The sequence below is a fragment of the Asterias amurensis genome, chromosome 1, assembly GCF_032118995.1.
Source record: "Asterias amurensis chromosome 1, ASM3211899v1".
NCBI lineage: Eukaryota > Metazoa > Echinodermata > Asteroidea > Forcipulatida > Asteriidae > Asterias > Asterias amurensis.
In genome coordinates, this window is record NC_092648.1 from 6,926,111 (window position 1) to 6,944,737 (window position 18,627).

At 43.0% G+C, this 18,627-nt stretch overlaps 2 protein-coding genes across 2 annotated transcripts in view; one reads left to right on the forward strand and one right to left on the reverse strand.

The window, feature by feature from the left end:
- The first annotated feature begins 385 nt into the window (after positions 1 to 385).
- LOC139942187 (uncharacterized) lies at positions 386 to 1,913 on the forward strand. The gene is made up of 3 exons (XM_071938958.1): positions 386 to 977; positions 1,084 to 1,469; positions 1,629 to 1,913. The coding sequence occupies exons 1-3, from the start codon at positions 386 to 388 to the stop codon at positions 1,911 to 1,913; spliced, it is 1,263 nt and encodes a 420-aa protein (XP_071795059.1).
- Positions 1,914 to 5,791: 3,878 nt separating this feature from the next.
- The window catches only part of LOC139944297 (sodium- and chloride-dependent GABA transporter 2-like), a 32,289-nt gene continuing 19,453 nt past the window's right edge, over positions 5,792 to 18,627 (reverse strand). Inside the window, exons 6-13 of the mRNA XM_071941288.1 lie at positions 16,928 to 17,031; positions 16,636 to 16,760; positions 15,532 to 15,644; positions 14,257 to 14,391; positions 12,607 to 12,709; positions 11,767 to 11,867; positions 8,330 to 8,497; positions 5,792 to 7,879 (exon numbers count right to left, since the gene is read on the reverse strand). Of these exons, the coding sequence (XP_071797389.1) occupies positions 7,742 to 7,879; positions 8,330 to 8,497; positions 11,767 to 11,867; positions 12,607 to 12,709; positions 14,257 to 14,391; positions 15,532 to 15,644; positions 16,636 to 16,760; positions 16,928 to 17,031 (987 nt within the window). The 3' untranslated portion in view covers positions 5,792 to 7,741. The remainder of the gene's footprint in view (positions 7,880 to 8,329; positions 8,498 to 11,766; positions 11,868 to 12,606; positions 12,710 to 14,256; positions 14,392 to 15,531; positions 15,645 to 16,635; positions 16,761 to 16,927; positions 17,032 to 18,627) is intronic.

The following is an 18,627-nucleotide window of genomic DNA, read 5'->3' on the forward strand; positions in this document are numbered from 1 at the left end:
AAACATTGGCGTGGTTCAAATTTGCACCGGCACACTCGGGTTGGGTATCCGCAAGAAGGAGTCACGCTAATTCGGCTTTTCGGGAGCTCGAAAATTAAAACGTTTATTCCCCGGGCAGGGAAAAGGGAAGAGCGGCCATCTTGTTTTTTTTTAATAGTCAACTCTGGAAATCGCGTTTTGACGGTGCAAATCGACCAAGTTGAGCATCCTGAACAACTTTCCTGTGTGGAGTCATGCTAAATTCGTAAAACCTTGGGAATTACAACTTTTTGGTGCAAAAGTGACGTCATAATTTGTCCAAAAATCGTCGATTACCGCCAAAGTAAAACATTGACGGGGTTCAGATTTGCACCGGCACACTCGGGTGGGGGAGCACTACATCACCATGCTCAACCACCCCTCAGCTACGCCCTGCCAAGACCTTACAGCACAGGCTTCAGGCACACCTCCTGCCACAGACGTCTCATCTGACGCTCCAACCTTGGCTGAAGTGCGTCGTGCTACCAGGAAGTTAAACAATGGGCGTGCTGCAGGACCTGACGGCATTTCCCCTGAGCTGCTCAAATGTGCAGAAACCCCAATCAGTGCTGCCCTCCACAAGCTATTTCAAAACATATGGTCTTCTGGCAGGGTTCCTGCTGAATGGAGGGATGGCATAATCATCTCCCTGTACAAAGGAAAGAGTCATCGAAACCAGTGCAGCAGTTACAGACCTATAACTTTGCTGTCTGTCCCTGGAAAGGTGTTTAGCCATGTTCTGCTCTCCCGCTTAGAACCCCTATTTGCCCGTTACCGACGACCCAACCAGTCTGGTTTTACAAGGGGCCGGTCTACTCTGGATGACATCAAGGCAGCGTTCGACTCGGTGGATCGTGATGCTTTTTGGAAGGCCCTGAAAGCGACCGGTGTCCCACCATTACTGCTACAGTTGATTCAGGACCTGCACGTGGGCAGTGCATCCACTGTACGTATCGGAAGTGACGTTTCCAACCCCTTCTCCACCACCTCCGGTGTCCCTTAGGGCTGCATCCTTGCCCAAACTTTATTCTGCTGCGCATCGACTGGATCTTAAACCGCTGTCAGGCAGACTTCGGAATAATGGTCGGGACACATCCTTCACAGACCTGGACTATGCTGATGACGCTGCTCTATTCCTAGGAGAGCCCGCCCAGTGGCCTGTCTCACTCCAAAGATTCGAGGAAGAAGCTTGGATGATGGGGATGCACACGTCATGGGTCAAAACCAAGATCCAGAACTGTACCAGCCTCGGCCCAAATCCCGCCTCAGTCACCGTTGAGGGTTACTCTGTCGAATTTACACAGAAGTTCAGGTATCTCGGCTGTGACATCCATTCCTCAGGCTACTCCTCCCCCGACATTCTCAGACGCCTTGGGCTTGCCTCATCCACCTTTGGCCAACTAGATTGTGTCTGGAGGAACAAACGCCTCAAGCTCACAACCAAGCTGAGGGTATTTACGACCTGTGTCCTCCCCATCCTACTCAACGGCTCAGGAACATAGACACTCCTAGCTGATGACACACGAAAGCTCCAAGCCTTCAGCCTCAGGTGTCAACGTCGCATTCTCGGTGTCCGGTGGTCTGATTTCATCACTAACGCAACAATCTAGGAGACCACCGGCATCGAGGATATCTTAGTGACTATCTACCGGAGACGTCATTCCCTCTTTGGCCATGTCAGACGGCTCCCAGAAGATACACCTGCTCATGTGGCCCTCAGGCTGAGCGTCGAAGCACGAGGAGGATCCTGCCCCTGCCCAACCTGGAAGAGGCCAAGAGGCCGATCTCGCAGCACCTGGGTTGGCCAACTGGAAGAAGACTTCGAGTCCCGGGCTGGGCAGATGTGTCAATCCGCAGCAGAGCGCATTGGTTGGGCGGCTCTACGTCCCCCTTGATGGATCAAGAGAATGATGATGATGACACTATGTAGTTTTGGTTGAAAGCAGTTTGTAAACAGCCATTTCTGTTAGATTTTGAAAAAAGGTAAGAAATTAATAAGTTTGCGGAAACCTCCACACATTGCCAAGGCCGACGGAGAACCCAATCAGCGCGAGTGAGAAATCCAACTTATTACTCCATTTCTCCCGCAAATCTCCCGCCCTTTTCTGAGTGAAACCAGCCGAAACGACTTCCTTGCCATCATCATTCATTGCTCGCGGCGTTTCATCAACTTCATCCACGTCGACTTGGGACATGGTTTTGGCGCGATCTGTGTCGCTTTTTAGCAAACGTTGTTTTAGATCTTCATTTGAATGTAGGCCTACCCTAGATCGAAGTTCGCGCCGAGAGCGAACTATCCTTGTTAAATACAGTGGTGTGCATGACTACGGAAGCCCATTGTGTCGTTATGCGTTTCTCTCTCACCGTGGTAGCGTTTCTCTTTCACAGCATGGGTGTCGATCGGGGAGGGGGGGGAGGGGGGCAGGGGGCATGTTTGTGTGTCCCCTTCCCCCCCCCCCCCACACCTCTAAAAAAAACTTTAAAAAAACTGGGAAGTTAACACAAACTGAAGGGTGAAGAGGGCGCTATCACAAGATAGTTGGTATACAGTTTGCCGTACGGGGGATCTCCTGATGTCCGGTGTGCTCAAAGTTCCGGGTGACGTTACCGGGCATTTCGGCACTCTGTAGTCACGGTCTCCGACGAGCCAAGCTTTCCGGATGACGTAGCCGGGATTTCAGCATGCTGTCGTTGCGGGCATGAGTCTCCCGTGCTCTACTGCCGCCGCGAATAAATCTCCGAAACCTTTTTTTGTTATCGTACGAGTGCTTTTCGCCTGGCAAGGCACAACCCTGATCTGGCTTTCAGAAGAACCTTCTCTGTAATTCCCGCTCCTCAAACCTACTCGATTATGTGGTACTTTGCTTTTTCACAATACTCTCGTAGACGCTCCATTCGTTCGTCACACGATTTACTTGTGGACGCCGCCATGACAGCTACGAGCTAGAGCAAAACAGTCGACTCAGCCCGGCACTGAAATCGACCACTTTTGCTTGCCGTGCGCAGGTATGAATAGAAGAATTCTGCCGTATTCTGTAATCCGCAGCTTTTAGAACACCGGACAACTGAGACCGCTCAACCGGGAATGAACCATTTCATCTATTAGATGGAGGGGGCGGTAGTTTATGTGTGTCATCATTGAGAAAAGGACCACAGAAGGAGTTCGAACTTCCTCTGTCAATCCGCACCCCATGCGTTAATAAGCTTAATTAATGTGAGGTTTTATCTGAGGTGTTTGGTGTTGTTTTTCATGCGTTATCTCGGTTTGAATATTTAATTAGTCTACCGGCAGAATCTCCGATGGACAGACTTCGATCCCTGGGACAGCGGAGCCGTTGTCACATGGAATGCTGCCCCTCTCCCAACCCGCACAACGGTCAGGGTCAGAATCTCACAGGGGGTTCTGTCTTGGGGCTTTCTGCCTAATTTTTTACCTCTCACTGAATAAAATGCGGGTTATGTTTTATATTTGTATATATTCAAATGTTTGTCTTCGTGTGACACTTGTAATCTTTCAAGACAATACAATATTAATTATTGTCGTTCCTTCTCATTCAATGCTCCACTCAAGGGAACTAAAGGTGTAATGTAGGCTACTGGGGTATTGTTCTGGTTGAGGCCCTGACATGAGCTACAATCAAACACCAACTTCCCCAAACATTAACACCAATGCATCTTGGGACAGCCGACCGGAATTTTGGTACATTACGCAACTTGCCGTGGATTCACAATAAGAACGTTAAATAATTATTATTATTCTCAAGGTAAAGCTACATATTCAGTTATATTAATTTATTCAAAAGCCCACGTTGATGCAATAGCAGGCCCGCGAGAGCGGGGGTGCTGTGGGTGCTGCAGCACCCCTAGCAAAATGAAGGGGGTGCTGGAATATGCTATAGCACCCCTACTTTTGGAACGTTAATGGCTCTAACAAAATAACTATTTTTAACTCACCACAAAAATCCCTGAGTGAAAAATTTGTAACAAATCAATTTTTAACTCCCACTGTTTAGCCGGCGCCGCTACGCTAAACCCATGCACAGCAAGAACTGGATATAACTGTTTTTAAAAACACGCTATACATGTACAATGCCACGCGTGAGGAGGGAGGGAGACGTCTAGCTGTGTGTATGTCGATCGCGATGTTGTGAAGTCCGTGCACTGACGCCGGTTCTTAGTACAAATGTCAGACAACTCGTCCGTCAAACAACTCGTCCGCTCGGACAACTCGACTTTTCAGACAGCTCGAACTTTCGGACAACTCGACGGCCAAGATAAGTCGTGAGCGGCCGACCTCCGTTACTGTCATGTTTACACGATTTTTTCTTTATAGCCTAAATCCTGCGATTCTATATTCTTATCATTATTTATCAATAATATCACAAGAAAGTGTGGTGTCCCATTGAAGCCCTAGGTGGAAGAAACATCGATCTGTTTAATATAACTATTGTCCTGTGAGACTTTGGGTATCCCCTATTCCTTAGCCAGCTGCAGTCCTCTTCAACTTATTCCAGATAACAGGTTAACAAAAAAGCAATTTAAACTTTAAACAATTATTATTTCAGCTAAAAAAATTACTTTTGTTTACTTTACTTATTGGCCTAAGATTGCACTACAAAGCATCTAGAATGCAAAAATTTTCCGAGCCCTTAAACCGGCCCGGACCCCAGGCCGTTCAAGGCTTCGCGTTCCGCTTTATAGCAGGCTCCATCTTCAATAGATGTAACCACACTCACCATCCCACACCCCTACCCCTAAACTTTCTTGTCTTTAACGTTGCTGTTGATGATAGGGATGAAATGCCGTCTGAGCATTATAATGCAGAAACAATATGGATGTTGCGAATCAATAATTGTTTTTAAGTACAATAACAATGATAGCAAAAATTGGTGCATCGTACCTTGAAATATAGGCATTAAATTCCAACATCTGAGAGGGGGGCACATCACCCCTCAGACTCCCTAGAATGCACCAGAGAGCATCTACGGCCTAAAAAAATTCCCGGGGCCCTAAAGCGGGCCCCGGACCCAACGCCGTAAATATTATGCCCCCCCCTATCTTTAAAGACGGATTGACGCCCCCTGGTTGTCGGAACATAGCTGTCAATGCCGTTTTTAAAATATCAACTTTTGTAGAATTTTATATAGTGCTGTATTTCCTTTGTGTTTGTGTTAAATAAAATGCATTTAGGGGTTATTATTTTTTACATTTCCGATAATATCCATCCTCCAAAAAATACATTTAAGTGGCAATTTATGGCTCAGAATGCACGACAGAGCATCTAGGACCGAAAAACTTCCGGGGCCTTTAAGCGGGCCCCGGACCCCACGCCGTATTGGATTCGCATACCGTGCTCGCCGATTCGCATACCGTGCTCGCCGATTCACTGGAAAATCCAGCACCCCATAGACGTGCACTAGTTACCAATTATGCTAGTCAATAATTATTTGTTTTATAACAAGCCTCGGTGTTAAATGTGAAATAACAGAAATCTGGAAATGAAAGGAAGTTTTGTAGTTGCTGTTTACGGTTCACGTCAAAAGAGGGCGCCATTTTTGAAAGACTATTGCCTGGTGGGCACTATTCCATATAGGTAGTTCACCCCACGTGACCGTGTTTCAGCCAACCAGAATACAGAACAAGTAAGAGGTGTGTTATAATAAAAAGTAACGCCCTAATGATTTCTATGCTCACGTTATGCTGCTACCTCAATGTATAATCACAATCACAGACGTCGTCCACAAACTTATTCAAACAACCGATGCCATTTTGTTGATGTCAAACTGAAAATTATTATTTCAACAACAATAATTACAGGACAGATGACTTTTACACAGGTTGGTGATGAACACTTTTTATTCTGATCGAAAACCGTGCTTCTAAAGACACTGGACAATATTGGTAATTGTCAAAGACCAGCCTTCTCACTTCGTGTATCTCAACATATGCATACAATAACAAACCTGTGAAAATTTGAACTCAACTGGTTGTCGAAGTTGCGAGAGAATATACCTGGAAGAAAAAACACCCTTGTCGCACAAGTTGTGGGCTTTCAGATGCTTGATTTCGAGACCTCAGCTGAGGTCTCGAATTCAATTTAAATATATTAGTGAGAAATTAGTATTTCTTCCTCAAAAACTACGCTACTTCAGAGGGAGCCGTTACAATGTTGTATACTATCAACACCCCTCCATTGCTTACCAAGTAAGTTTTTATGCTAACATTTATTTTGAGTAGTTACCAATAGTGTCCAGTGCATTTAAAGGCAATGTGTACCTTAATTTTTTGAACCGCTCAGTTTTAATCCTATATAAATGAATCCTGTATAACTGTAGTGTTTACAATCAAATAAACCCGTAAACACTTCCTTCCAAAAGGTGGTAGCGTTTTTGAGATATTATATATATTTTCTTATAAAATACTACATTTCAGAAAGATATATTTCAAGGGATGTTTTCTACTATCATCATCATTAAACCGTGTAATTTTGATATAAATATGTGATCTAAGACGAGTTTTTTTATACCAACTCTGTAATGCTCCTTTAAGTACTGCGGTAATAAAGTTTAATAAAGAGATAACTTAAATTTCACAACCTAAAGAGTCAAAAAAAAACTTAAACTAAAGATTTGACAACTAGTAAAAATGCTTTTAAAAATGTAGAAAGATAGGTAACTATAATTGTTTGAACAAAACTTAAGACTTATTCAGATACAACGACTCAACCTGAGTGAAAACGAAGACCCTATACATGTAGAAAGCTTCAGCCTCGACGTAAACAAATCAAAATTAGTAATTTAAAGGCAGGGTATACTTTTGGTAATTGTCTAAGACCAGCATCCTCACTTGGTGTACCAAACATACGCATATAAATGGTCCATGTGTGAACTTCATGTGCTAATATACAAATATTGATTGCTTCGAGTGTTATGGTTAAAACTATGATTCCCGAGGTGATCCCCGGAGCGTTCTATTTTCCCGAGGCGAAACCGAGGGAAATTAGAACGCAACGGGGATCACCAAGGGAGTCATAGTTTTAACCATTGCACGAATAAAAGCAGTCAATATTTGTTTTATAACACCCCAAACATTTCTGAATACTGTACTATTATTATTAAGTTACAGACCTGAATGCTACACTCACGGACGACGCGAATACAGATTGCAAAAACTTTTACTGTGCTGCATGTAGTGTCATGCAATCCGAAATGGTTACAGACTATTAATATATCATCCTCGTACACGCAACGGACGTCTGGGTACTGCACGCCGTGTGCTAGTCTTCGGACTAGCGCATGGCAAACCGACGCAATATCACACGGCCGTCGTCTAGCAAAACTAAGACATGTCATGTGACGCGCTCTAAACCAATGAGCAGGCAGAATACTTGCAAGGGGTGTTATAATAATCAAAAGAAGCCAATCGGCCGGTTACCAAAGCTGCCTATAAAGAAATTCATGTAACCGCGAATTCATCACTTAGTTTTCCCGTCGACAAAAACCACATTGAATAAATCAAATCAATTAACCAATAAACCAATATCAAAAATTAGCATAGGCATTGTAGTAATTGAACAAAATTATGAGTTTGTTTTCAAAATAACTAGGATAAAACTACAAAAAATGTGTGTATAAAATAATGTTATTAACTGAAAATAGAATTCATCTTTATTTCGATTAAAATCTGCCCTGCTGGCTACAATACTGTATTGTACAGGGACGTCTTACATTTTGACATCATCGTAAGATGGCAACTCCATATTCACATTGTTTATTCCAATAGGGGCGCTAGGTTGCAACACCTGAATGGGTAACTTGTCACTGCGTGGTGTCCGTTTAGGAGTTGTAAGTAAAACCCAACGCTGTGATGAAGAACACAAAGGATAAATACATGGTTAGCTGGTGTCAAATAACACTCCTCCGCAGCCAAATTCACTCCGTATGAGATTCTTTCTGGTGGGAAAATGTTGCTTTTGGGTAAGTTACCTACCTGCCTTCAACATAATAAGAATGAACACGATCAAAAAGTAGGGTGTGCATGAGTCTTATCCAACTTTGTTCTTTTCTTAAATAAATTTATTTATAACCTTTGTATCAAATAAACACAAAATGTTCTTATTGTTGTTGAAACAAAATTGAAACTCCGCGACTAGAATGTTTTGTTAGGGTGTTTGTTAGGGGTGTCTGTGATGTGTGTTGTTTTTGTTTTATCATTCATTCATTTTATTATTAATTTCTTGATTTAATTATTTCTATTTGTGTCTTTTTAAATATAGTTTTTGTCGCAGTTACTGATAATTTAGTTGTCTTACCTCTTTTAGGCTTCCTTGTGCCATAATCATCTGATACACAACAAAGAATGGAATTTGAACCATTGATGCTAGAGCCATGAGCCAGCCAATGGCCTGACCAACCTCTGTGTACGAGTAATCGCCAAATTCTAATGGCCGATAACTCACTAAGCTGAAGATGCAAATACCCTGAAATGAGCAAATCAAAACCAAAACCTATATTAAATTTTTGTATTTTATTCTACTAATGTAGGCATCCAATCTCTGTTTCTATTATTTTCTTGACGGCGGAGTACAGGATTGTTTGAATTGGGTAATTACTCAAAATAACTGTTATCATAAAAACTTTCTTGGTAACAAGCAATGGAGAGCTGTTGATAGTATAAAACAAAGTTCGAGAAACGCTCCCTCTGAAGTAACGTAGTTTCTGAGTTTGCCACTAAAAATTATATTTGAATTTGATTTCGAGACCTCAGAATTAGATGTTGAGGTCCCGAAATCAAGCATCTGAAAGCACACAACCTTGTGTGACAAGGTTTTTTTTTCATTATTATCTCGCAACTTCGCCTCTGCAGCCAATCTACTCCACCCCATGGCCAACTACTTGTCATTGGAGACCTGAATGCTGTAAGCGGAAAAGTTAGTGCAGGTTACGAGCGTGTTGTTGGAAACGTTGGTTCTGGACAGCCAAAAGATAACTCGGCACGCCACCTCAACACGTGCTCCCTCGCCAACCTGTCAATATTGTCGGCTCCTTCTTCAGACGAAGAGAAATCTACCGTCTGACGTGGCTATCCACTGACGGTCGCACCAGGAAGGAGATCGACCACATGTTAGCAAGAGATTCCTCTCTCTTCAGCTCCTACAGGGTCTACAGTGGGGCAGGCTCCAGCTAAACACAGACCACCGACTAGTTGTTGGCGTGATCAAAATTCAGGTCTACCGCAAACCACAAAAACCAACCGCCAGCTCACTAACATGCAACACCAGCATCGCAGCCAAGTACAACATATCGGTCAGGGGCTCTTGAGCAAGACCCAGAGTCCGCTTGGTCCACCATCCGCTCATCAATCCGTTCCGCCGCTTCAGAATCCATCGGCAATCGCAGACCCCAGCGACGTCCCTGGCTGACTCCAAGTACTCTGGACGTACTTGACCAGAAGCGTGACGCACGTCGCCATCAAGTGCATGCGCGGCCCCCCCCCCCCCCCACGACAGGGACAAAGCACCTCCTCAGTTACAAAACCGTATGGCACTCCCTGCAAGTCGGTCGAGGAGACTCTTGCCCGCTGGCGGGAGCACTACATCACCATGCTCAACCATCCCTCAGCTACGCCCTGCCAAGACCTTACAGCACAGGCTTCAGGCACACCTCCTGCCACAGACGTCTCATCTGACGCTCCCACCTTGGCTGAAGTGCGTCGTAATATCAGGAAGTTAAACAACGGGCGTGCTGCAGGACCTGGCGGCATTTCCTCTGAGCTGCTCAAATGTGCAGAAACCTCAATCAGTGCTGCCCTCCACAAGCTCTTTCAAAACATATGGTCTTCTGGCAGGGTTCCTGCTGTTCGGAGGGATGGCATCATCATCTCCCTGTACAGAGGAAAGAGTCATCAAAACCAGTGCAGCAGTTACAGACCTATAACTTTGCTGTCTGTCCCTGGAAAGGTGTTTAGCCATGTTCTGCTCTCCCGCTTAGAACCCCTATTTGCCCGTCACCGACGACCCAACCAGTCCGGTTTTACAAGGGGCCGGTCTACTCTGGATGCCGTGCTTGCTCTCCGACTTCTGTCAGAACTCCACCATGAATTTGAGAGACCTCTCTACGTTGACATCAATGCAGCGTTCGACTCGGTGGATCGTGATGCTCTTTGGAAGGCCCTGAAAGCGACCGGTGTCCCACCGATACTGCTTGAGTTGATCCAGGTTTTGCAAGCCGGCAGTGCATCCACTGTTCGTATCGGAAGTGACGTTGCCAACCCCTTCTCTACCACCTCCGGTGTTCCCCAGGACTGCATCCTTGTCCTTGCTTTATTCTGGTGCGCCATCGACTGGATCCTAAATCGCTGTCAGGCAGACTTTGGATTAATAGTTTGGGAAGAAGCTCGGATGATGGGGACGCACACATCATGGGTCAAAACCAAGATCCAGAGCTGTACCAGCCTCGGCCCACATCCCGCCTCAGTCACCGTTGAGGGTAACTCTGTCGAAATTACACACAAGTTCAGGTATCTCGGCTGTGACATCCATTGTCAATTGCCAATTAGATCGCGTCTGGAGGAACAAACGCCCCAAAGCTCACAACCAAGCTGAGGGTAATTACGACCTGTGTCCCCCCCCCCCGTCCTACTCTATGGCTCGGGAACATGGACACTCCGAGCAGACGACACACGAAGGCTCCAAGCCTTCAGCCTCAGGTGTCAACGACGCATTCTCGGCGTCCGGTGGTCTGATTTCATCACTAATGCAACAATCTCAGAGACCACCGGCATTGAGGATATTCGCGTGACTATCTCCCGGAGACGTCATTCCCTCTTTGCCCATGTCAGACGGCTCCCAGAAGATACACCTGCCCATGTGGCCCTCAAGCTGAGCGTGGAAGCACCTGCCCATGTGGCCCTCAAGCTGAGCGTGGAAGCACGGGGAGGATCCTGCCCTTGCCCAGCCTGGAATTAGAGGCCAAGAGGCCGACCTCGCAGCACCTGGGTGGGCCAACTGGAAGCAGACTTCGAGTCCCGGGCTGGGCAGCTGTGCCAATCCGCAGCAGAGCGCGTTGATTGGGCGGCTCTACGTCCCCTTTGATGGATCAAGAGAATGATGATGATGATGAACTTCGACGACCAATTGAGTCCAATTTTTCACAGGTTTGTTATTTTGTGCATATGTTGGGATACACCAAGTGAAAAGACTGGTCTTTGACAATTACCAACAGTGTCCGGTGTCTTTAAGTACAAACCCTCAAGAGAAACAGTTCAATAGTCATTTGCAATAGGCCTTTTTGAAGTCAAAAACAGCAAGACCGCACCCAGTTGAATTCAATTCAATTCCATTCGATTCAATGCAATTCAATTCAATAATGGTTTATTAAAAACAATGACTGGCAGTAAAAACTGAATTGCACACATATGAATTATTACGTTCTTAAAAATGTAAACTTTAACACGTGAATGTTATATCTTAAACTTGAAATTAAAACAAAAAATATACCATACAAGAGCATTACAAAAAGGTAACAAGTAACAATGAACACCCAAACTACAATAATTAAAAAACATGGCATAAGAGAATTGAATAATCCGCGGTAGTAGACAGTTCTATAAAGAACAAACTCTACCTAGCAAGTAGATACAAACATGGTGTTACCGCATACCAAATATATTGATTACGAATTATTTATCAACCGCCCACTAAAGAGAAAAACAACTAACTTTTCTTTGAAAAATATAACCCGTACATACCAGTGTGAAGACAGGCGTCACGACCATCCAGCATATTTTCAGATAAGGATTGGGACGCCAGCCCAACATGTCCTCAAAATCACGGTATAAGTTTTCAGCCCCTGAAAGGTGAAAGAAGTGTCACAGGATTAAATAATTGAATACGTGTATTTGCTATATGCAGTCTCATTCAAGTTTATTATCTTCTTAAGTTCAAACCTAGTCTTGAAACAAGGCGTTAATTGAATTTTGACGAGCATTCTTCACTTTGAACCCACATCGTGCACAATGTGGATCGTGCATCGTGCATCGTGCATCATGCACAATGTACACGCGCCTGTATTGTGCTCCATTGTGTGGGAGTCAAAATGTGCACCAATTAATTGACTCCCAAAATGGCGGGAAGTGGTGGACGCTGTTGTGAGCTTGGTTAAATACAAGTGCGCCCTCTAGTGTTAAGGTTGTTTGGGGTCACGCCATCTTGGATGGTGCAGTTGTTTTACAAACATGAGGTGAACATGATAGCATACTGTTAACTAACTTCTCTGCGTCATTGTGAATTCCTTACTGACTATATACACTACAGACGCGCATTGTTCTGAGGTGCGGCCCACGTTGTGCAATGGGCAATACAGGTGACTCCAGTATTAAATGATATGGTTGAGTTTGTAATATAGAAAAGATCATGACATATGACTTTGAACCCTGATCGTACGTTATTGTGTGGCCGTTTTGCTTCTCCCTTACTTCAACCCAATCCAAACAAAGCCGGAGTTTTAATTCGATAAGCCTTTTTGAGAAGCTCCTTGTAAAAGGGCTTTGTTTAAACAGTTGTCTTGTATCAACATAATAAAAACTTACCGTACACCCATCCAATGACAGTAGCTTCAAAAAAAGCCACCCATAATAACGCAAAACCACTTGCAGCATAGTTATCAAATAGTTGGAAGACGTACATACCGCCCTATAAAAATAAACAAACATCATTTAAATCTATTCGAATCTGTTCATGCTCGTTCATAAATAATGTTATTACTTTTAGGAAAATACATTATGTCCAACCATCTTAATACAGTTAAATTCCGGTGAAATTAAACAAATTAGAGCTCCGTATTTGTTCATGCTGGCGTTGTTCTTGCATAGTTGTCAAATTCAGGTGAACATGTTATCAGGACAGTATTGGCATTATGTATTTGCGGTAACACTATGTGTGTCTCTACTTGCCAGATAGAGTTTGTTCTTAGAGAAGTGTCTTTCTTTATTCTATTACTGCGGAGTAGATTTATCGGAATGATCAGGGGACTTCTCAGGTCTGAAAAGAACTGTCCTGATTTTAACTACAACCCGGATGGAAGGTATAGAAAATTGGCTGGGACTACTACTTCAGCCAACAGGGTTGTTAGCACTACCGCTGAGTGCTTAAATTTGTCTCAACGTTTCGACTAGCTTACTCTAGTCATCGTCATGAGACTGCATTGAGTATTGGCATTAATATTGAAACAGAGAAGTAAACTTCTCACCATTATGCAATGGGTAGGTCTCTGCTGTCAAAGATGGTCAGAGAGTAAATCATGAACGGCGTGCAGTATTGAAATTTAAACTGGTGAAGGTATGCCGCAGCCTCGCACCTATACAGCTTATTGATTGCCAACAATGATACTAATAATGGTGAACATTAAAATTTCGGTATCCTTCACAGGTCGACGCTCATGGCGCTGATATTTGCAAAGTTTTTATAACATGTATATAGTATGCAGAGTTATAAATATGAGACCAATAGGACCTAGACTTGACTCAAGTCCCAATCCCGTGAGAGTCATTTTATTTTCAGTCCCATCGCCGTACATCAGAAAACTCCCCAAACTTGTGCCGCGCCGCAATAGCTACATTTTGACGGCGGATATGGGGACCGTCCTCTCGCACCAGAATGGGACTTGAATCAAGTATAATTACAAGGTATTACAAGGTACTGTGACGCAATCTTCAACAAACCATGCCAGAAACACCAGGGAAAATGCCGCCTCAATTAAGTGTACTTTGTTCTATACAGAGGTGGACTTTACCAGGCAAATGTATACGTTGTGCAAGCAAGATGTCAACTTGTTCCTGTTTGAAAATGGCCTCTCCCTGAAAGGTATACTGTGAATTAAATGTGGACACTATGGTAACTCATGAAAATAATTGTTAGCGTAAAAACTAACTTGGTAACAAGTAATGGAGAGCTGTTGATAGTATAACACACTGTGAGAAACAGATCCCCTGAAATAACGTAGTTTTTTTCGAGAAAGAATTTGTTTCCACTAAAATATTTGAATTTGATGTCGAGACCTCAGAATTAGATTTTGAGATCCCGAAATCGAGCATCCGAAAGCACACACCTTCGCGTGACAAGGGTGTTTGTTATTTTGTGCATTTGTTGAGATACAAAAAATGAGAAAACTGGTCTTTGACAGTTACCAATGGTGCCCAGTGCCTTTAATCAAGACGAAATTTTACAAATAAATAACTTACATGACACGTCATTGGGAGACCTGCCAGGAACAGCATAGTACAAATGCCTAAGACGAATAAAGGGCGTTTGTTGCCTTTTTGCATCGAAGGGAAGAAGTCAATAATGGCAGTTATCATTCCTTCAACGCCTACAAACTATTTACAAAAATAAAACAAATAAATTAACATGAACAACATTACAACTTAGGGTCCTTATTATATCGTTCAACAATGCAGGTTTAATACGAGTAAGTTTTGTAAGCAACCGATCCCATGTAATCTCAAAGGAGACAAAACACTTCACACTTCAAGTTTTACATCATGGAGGAAGCGATGACACCTTTATTAAAAACAATGTGACTGTTTGAACTGAAGTGTTCCTTTCCCTAGTCTTGGCCCAAGACGCAAGTGCTCAAGCTCGCCAGTCAAGTTGGTTAAAATCATAGCAATTTACAACTGAGCGTATTCACTATATCGAGCACTTGCGCCTTGGGCCAAGATTACTTTTTCTTTTAACAGTGACGTTGGCTGTCTCTACGCTGCCTGTACAGCAATGCCCGTATGGGAAAAGGGATTTTGTGATTTCAAAAGATAATACTGTTTTCATTTTTCAGGGGAGAGCACACAGGACAAATTAAGTGCACGCAAAATGAGGACGTTCACTAATTGCACGCAAGATAGACAACGTCATCTGTGTGCCATTCACATGGCTCCGTCATGTACGTGCCTAGACGTCATGCTTCATGTTTATACTAACATTGAGTACCTGTTCGGATGAAAGTATCGTGGCATTACCGTGACAATCACACAAAGTTAAAATATAACGTAGCTACTGTACACCCCAATTCGAGGCTCTAAACGGAAATGGCTGACCATGCAAGGGGCGAATGGGAAATTAACATGGGCTAAAGTAGGTCGATTTAGAGGGAGCTATCAGAACTTAATTTGTACGCAGAATCTCCTGCAAAATCGACAATGTCTTGGTTGTCAGTATGATATAGTGTTATGGCCGAGCAGAGAGCGCGAGGGTCTCGAATCCCGATCAGGAAGCGTATGTCGTTGAGCAAGACACAATAATAATTTCCCTTTACCTATAGGGGTATAGGCCTACATGGCTAACTGCTAGGGTGTTTGTGAATGAAAAAGCTTTGGGAGCGCCATGAGAAAGATTACATGATTGTAATATTGGCCCAATGACGGGACACTATAAGAGTAAAGCATTAATGTAAAATGCACTATACAAAAACTAGTAATTACTAAATCTATATATAATTTCATATCTTATGAAAGTCGTACCTCACTGTCGATACCGAGCAGTAGAAGCATGACGAAGAACAAGATGGCCCAGAGTGGAGTGATTGGCATTTGGACAACGGCTTCTGGGTAGGCTATGAAAGCAAGACCAGGACCTACAAACAGACAAGTATAACATGAAGTATTAGGGGTGCTACCACGTCTCTAAAAAAAAAAAGCATCTTATAAGGGTAGTGGGTAACTAAACGAATCAAACAGTTCTTAACAATATCTGGGCATGCATAAGAAGTCACGTTAGATGTAACAGTTGCAAATAAACTCACATAAAACGTGTGGTATTACCTTAGTTGGTAGGTAAGATTTAATGCCTTTTCAAGAATTTGGCTCATAAAATGCATTTAAAAGTAGTGGTTGAGTGTGAGTCAATGGCTCAATCAATCAACCACCAAGCAGTCTAGGTTTATATTAAGGGCAATTTGGTCATATTTCAATTAGAAAATTATTATTAAAACAAAAATGAAATTCAAAAAAAAACCCAGAGTAAACAACAGGTAGGCTTTCGTCGAAATTATGTTTGTTTGTTTGTTTGTTTGCTTGCTTGCTTACTTGCTTGCTTGCTTGCTTGCTTGCTTGCTTGCTTGCTTGCTTGCTTGCTTGCTTGCTTGCTTGCTTGCTTGCTTGCTTGCTTGCTTGCTTGCTTGCTTGCTTGCTTGCTTGCTTGCTTGCTTGCTTGCTTGTTTTTTTTTTTGTAGTATGTATGTTTATAGATAGTGAAGAATGATTGTTTAATAGTGGCATGTGTACCTACAAAAGAGTGCAAATTTCGCTCTCTCGTCTGAATGGTGGCAGCTTCGCTCTGTTGAGCTGAGTGAAAATCTGTGTCGTCACTCTTTATGAGTGAAATTGGAACGAAGTTCACTCTAAATCACTTGAAAGTACCCGTCTTCCACTCTCAAAGAGTTGTCTACATGGCTCTTTGCAAAGTGGTATGGCAGACAAACGAGTTTTTTTTTTTTTCAATCTCTAACAATAAGGGGTATGAAAGCCTATGCTTTGTGCTATTCAAGACTTGCTGGAGATTTTGACCCACCACTCTTCTCATTATTATTGATGAAAGTGTCTATTTTAGTTTGCACACACTTATACCTGATTCTACTACGTCCGCCACCGGTACACCCTGCTGTCCAGCCATGAATCCAAGCACTGCGAATATCACTACACCTGAGTACAGACTCGTGCCGCTGTTTACCACTGCAAATATGATGCCATCCCTAACAGAAGATTCAAAACCAGTTATTTCAGTATAGTACAAGTGTCATTATAATCATGTGATGAGATGCTTTCTGCGTGCAGGACCAAGTTTCACAGAGCTGCATAGGCACATACAGTAGCTAAGAATAGTGCGAACATGGCCTCCAAAATCAGCCATTCAACTTACCTGAAGAAGTTGTGATTGTATGCATTGTAGCTACCTAATGCAGCCATGTTACCAAGCCCCAGAGAGTAGGAAAAGAAGATCTGGGTAGCAGCATCAAGCCACACCTGCCAGAAAGAACGTACCAAATCAAATTGATTAGGGCCAAGAAAAACGTTAGATCCATCCGACTCCTCTTTTACCTATAGTTCCTCCATTTATGAGACTGACCGGTTCCTAAAGGCAGTTGACACTATTGGTAATTACTCAAAATAATTATTAGCATAAAACCTTACTTGGTAACTAGTGATGGGGAGAGGTTGATAGTATAAAACATTGTGAGAAACGGCTCCCTCTGAGTAACGTATTTTTCGAGAACAAAAGTAATTTTCCACGAATTTGATTTCGAGATCTCAAAATAAGAATTTAAGGTCACGAAATCAAGCATCTGAAAGCACACAACTTCGTATGACAAGGGTGTTCTTTCTTTCATTACTTGCAACTTCGATGACCAATTGAGCTCAAATATTCACAGGTTTGTTATTTTATGCATTGTTGAGATACACCAAGTGAAAAGACTGGTCTTTGACAATTACCAATAGTGTCTATAGAGTCTTCATTTCATTCAATTACATGGAGTCACAACAGGGAGGTTTAGCTGCAAGTTACGACTGAGCAAAAACGTGGGCGTGAACGTCAAATTAAATTGTTGTAACAATCTCACGTTTTAAGCATACGTGAAACTATCATTTCTCACGTCAGGTACGTATGTGCAGACGTCATACGTGAACGTGAAATAAACCCGAAGTGGTGACGTCACCTATAAATGACACAATTTGTTGACGTTCACGTTCGCGTTTTTGCTCGCGTATCGTGCAGCTAAACCTCGCTATAATATATAGCCGCAATTAAACATGTAAGTCTGGCACACTTTCTAAACAATTTTGTTATACCTTTTTTTCCAACGCATGGCTGGTTTGGCCGCAGAAGTCACCCCTCCCAAGGAGTCCTCAAACCCAGAAAATTTAACACTAACTTGTTCTTTAATGGCTTCTACAAATTCGCATGTAGGGAACATCTTTTTACGAAATACTAAATTTGGATGCTCGGTGCACCCTATAAGGACATCAAATCATGAGTATCAAGACTGTGCAACTCTCGTGCATAGTCAAACATTGGAACCCGTTAAAGTGCGCGAATTTGTTTCCTTTACGAGTTGGGAACCAAAGCAAATTGGGACCAAAGCGGTGCCGGAAAAACGTTCGAATTTTTGCATGCGAGACTAGCAGGGCATTTTTTGGGACTTCTAAAGTACGTCTACCTTTTTATAAATATCCAGGGCAAGGATAACAAATACCATGGGTAGTTGAGCGTACAAGAAGCAGACAATGGACAATGAAATAAAGTAGGTTGGGTGTCATTACACTACATTGCTTCAGAGTGTGAAGCAAAAACCTCCTACATTGCAGTTGACCCCAGATATGTTTGAATAGGAACGAGACCTTCAAGGTCTATATAGCAGTTCGGTATCACTCGGGCAAAGAAATAATCTTTTAAAAGATTCATAATCTATACTATTAAAAGCGTAACCTGCGCCATCTTGGATTGAAAATTAGAAGGTCCAGTGGTATGGCATCCTTGTGGAATCCAACACGGTTGTTTGTGTGGAATTCAATACGTTTGTGTGGTTTCAGACGTCGGGTTGCAAGTCTGCAAAACCCGGA

Bases quoted from the DNA above. Each gene is read 5' to 3' on its own strand.
- LOC139942187 (XM_071938958.1), top strand. From the start codon at position 386: ATGCTCAACCACCCCTCAGCTACGCCCTGCCAAGACCTTACAGCACAG. The intron at 978-1,083 runs GTGACGTTTCCA...AACCGCTGTCAG, and splicing joins ATCCACTGTACGTATCGGAA to GCAGACTTCGGAATAATGGT. The intron at 1,470-1,628 runs GTATTTACGACC...GCAACAATCTAG, and splicing joins AGCTCACAACCAAGCTGAGG to GAGACCACCGGCATCGAGGA.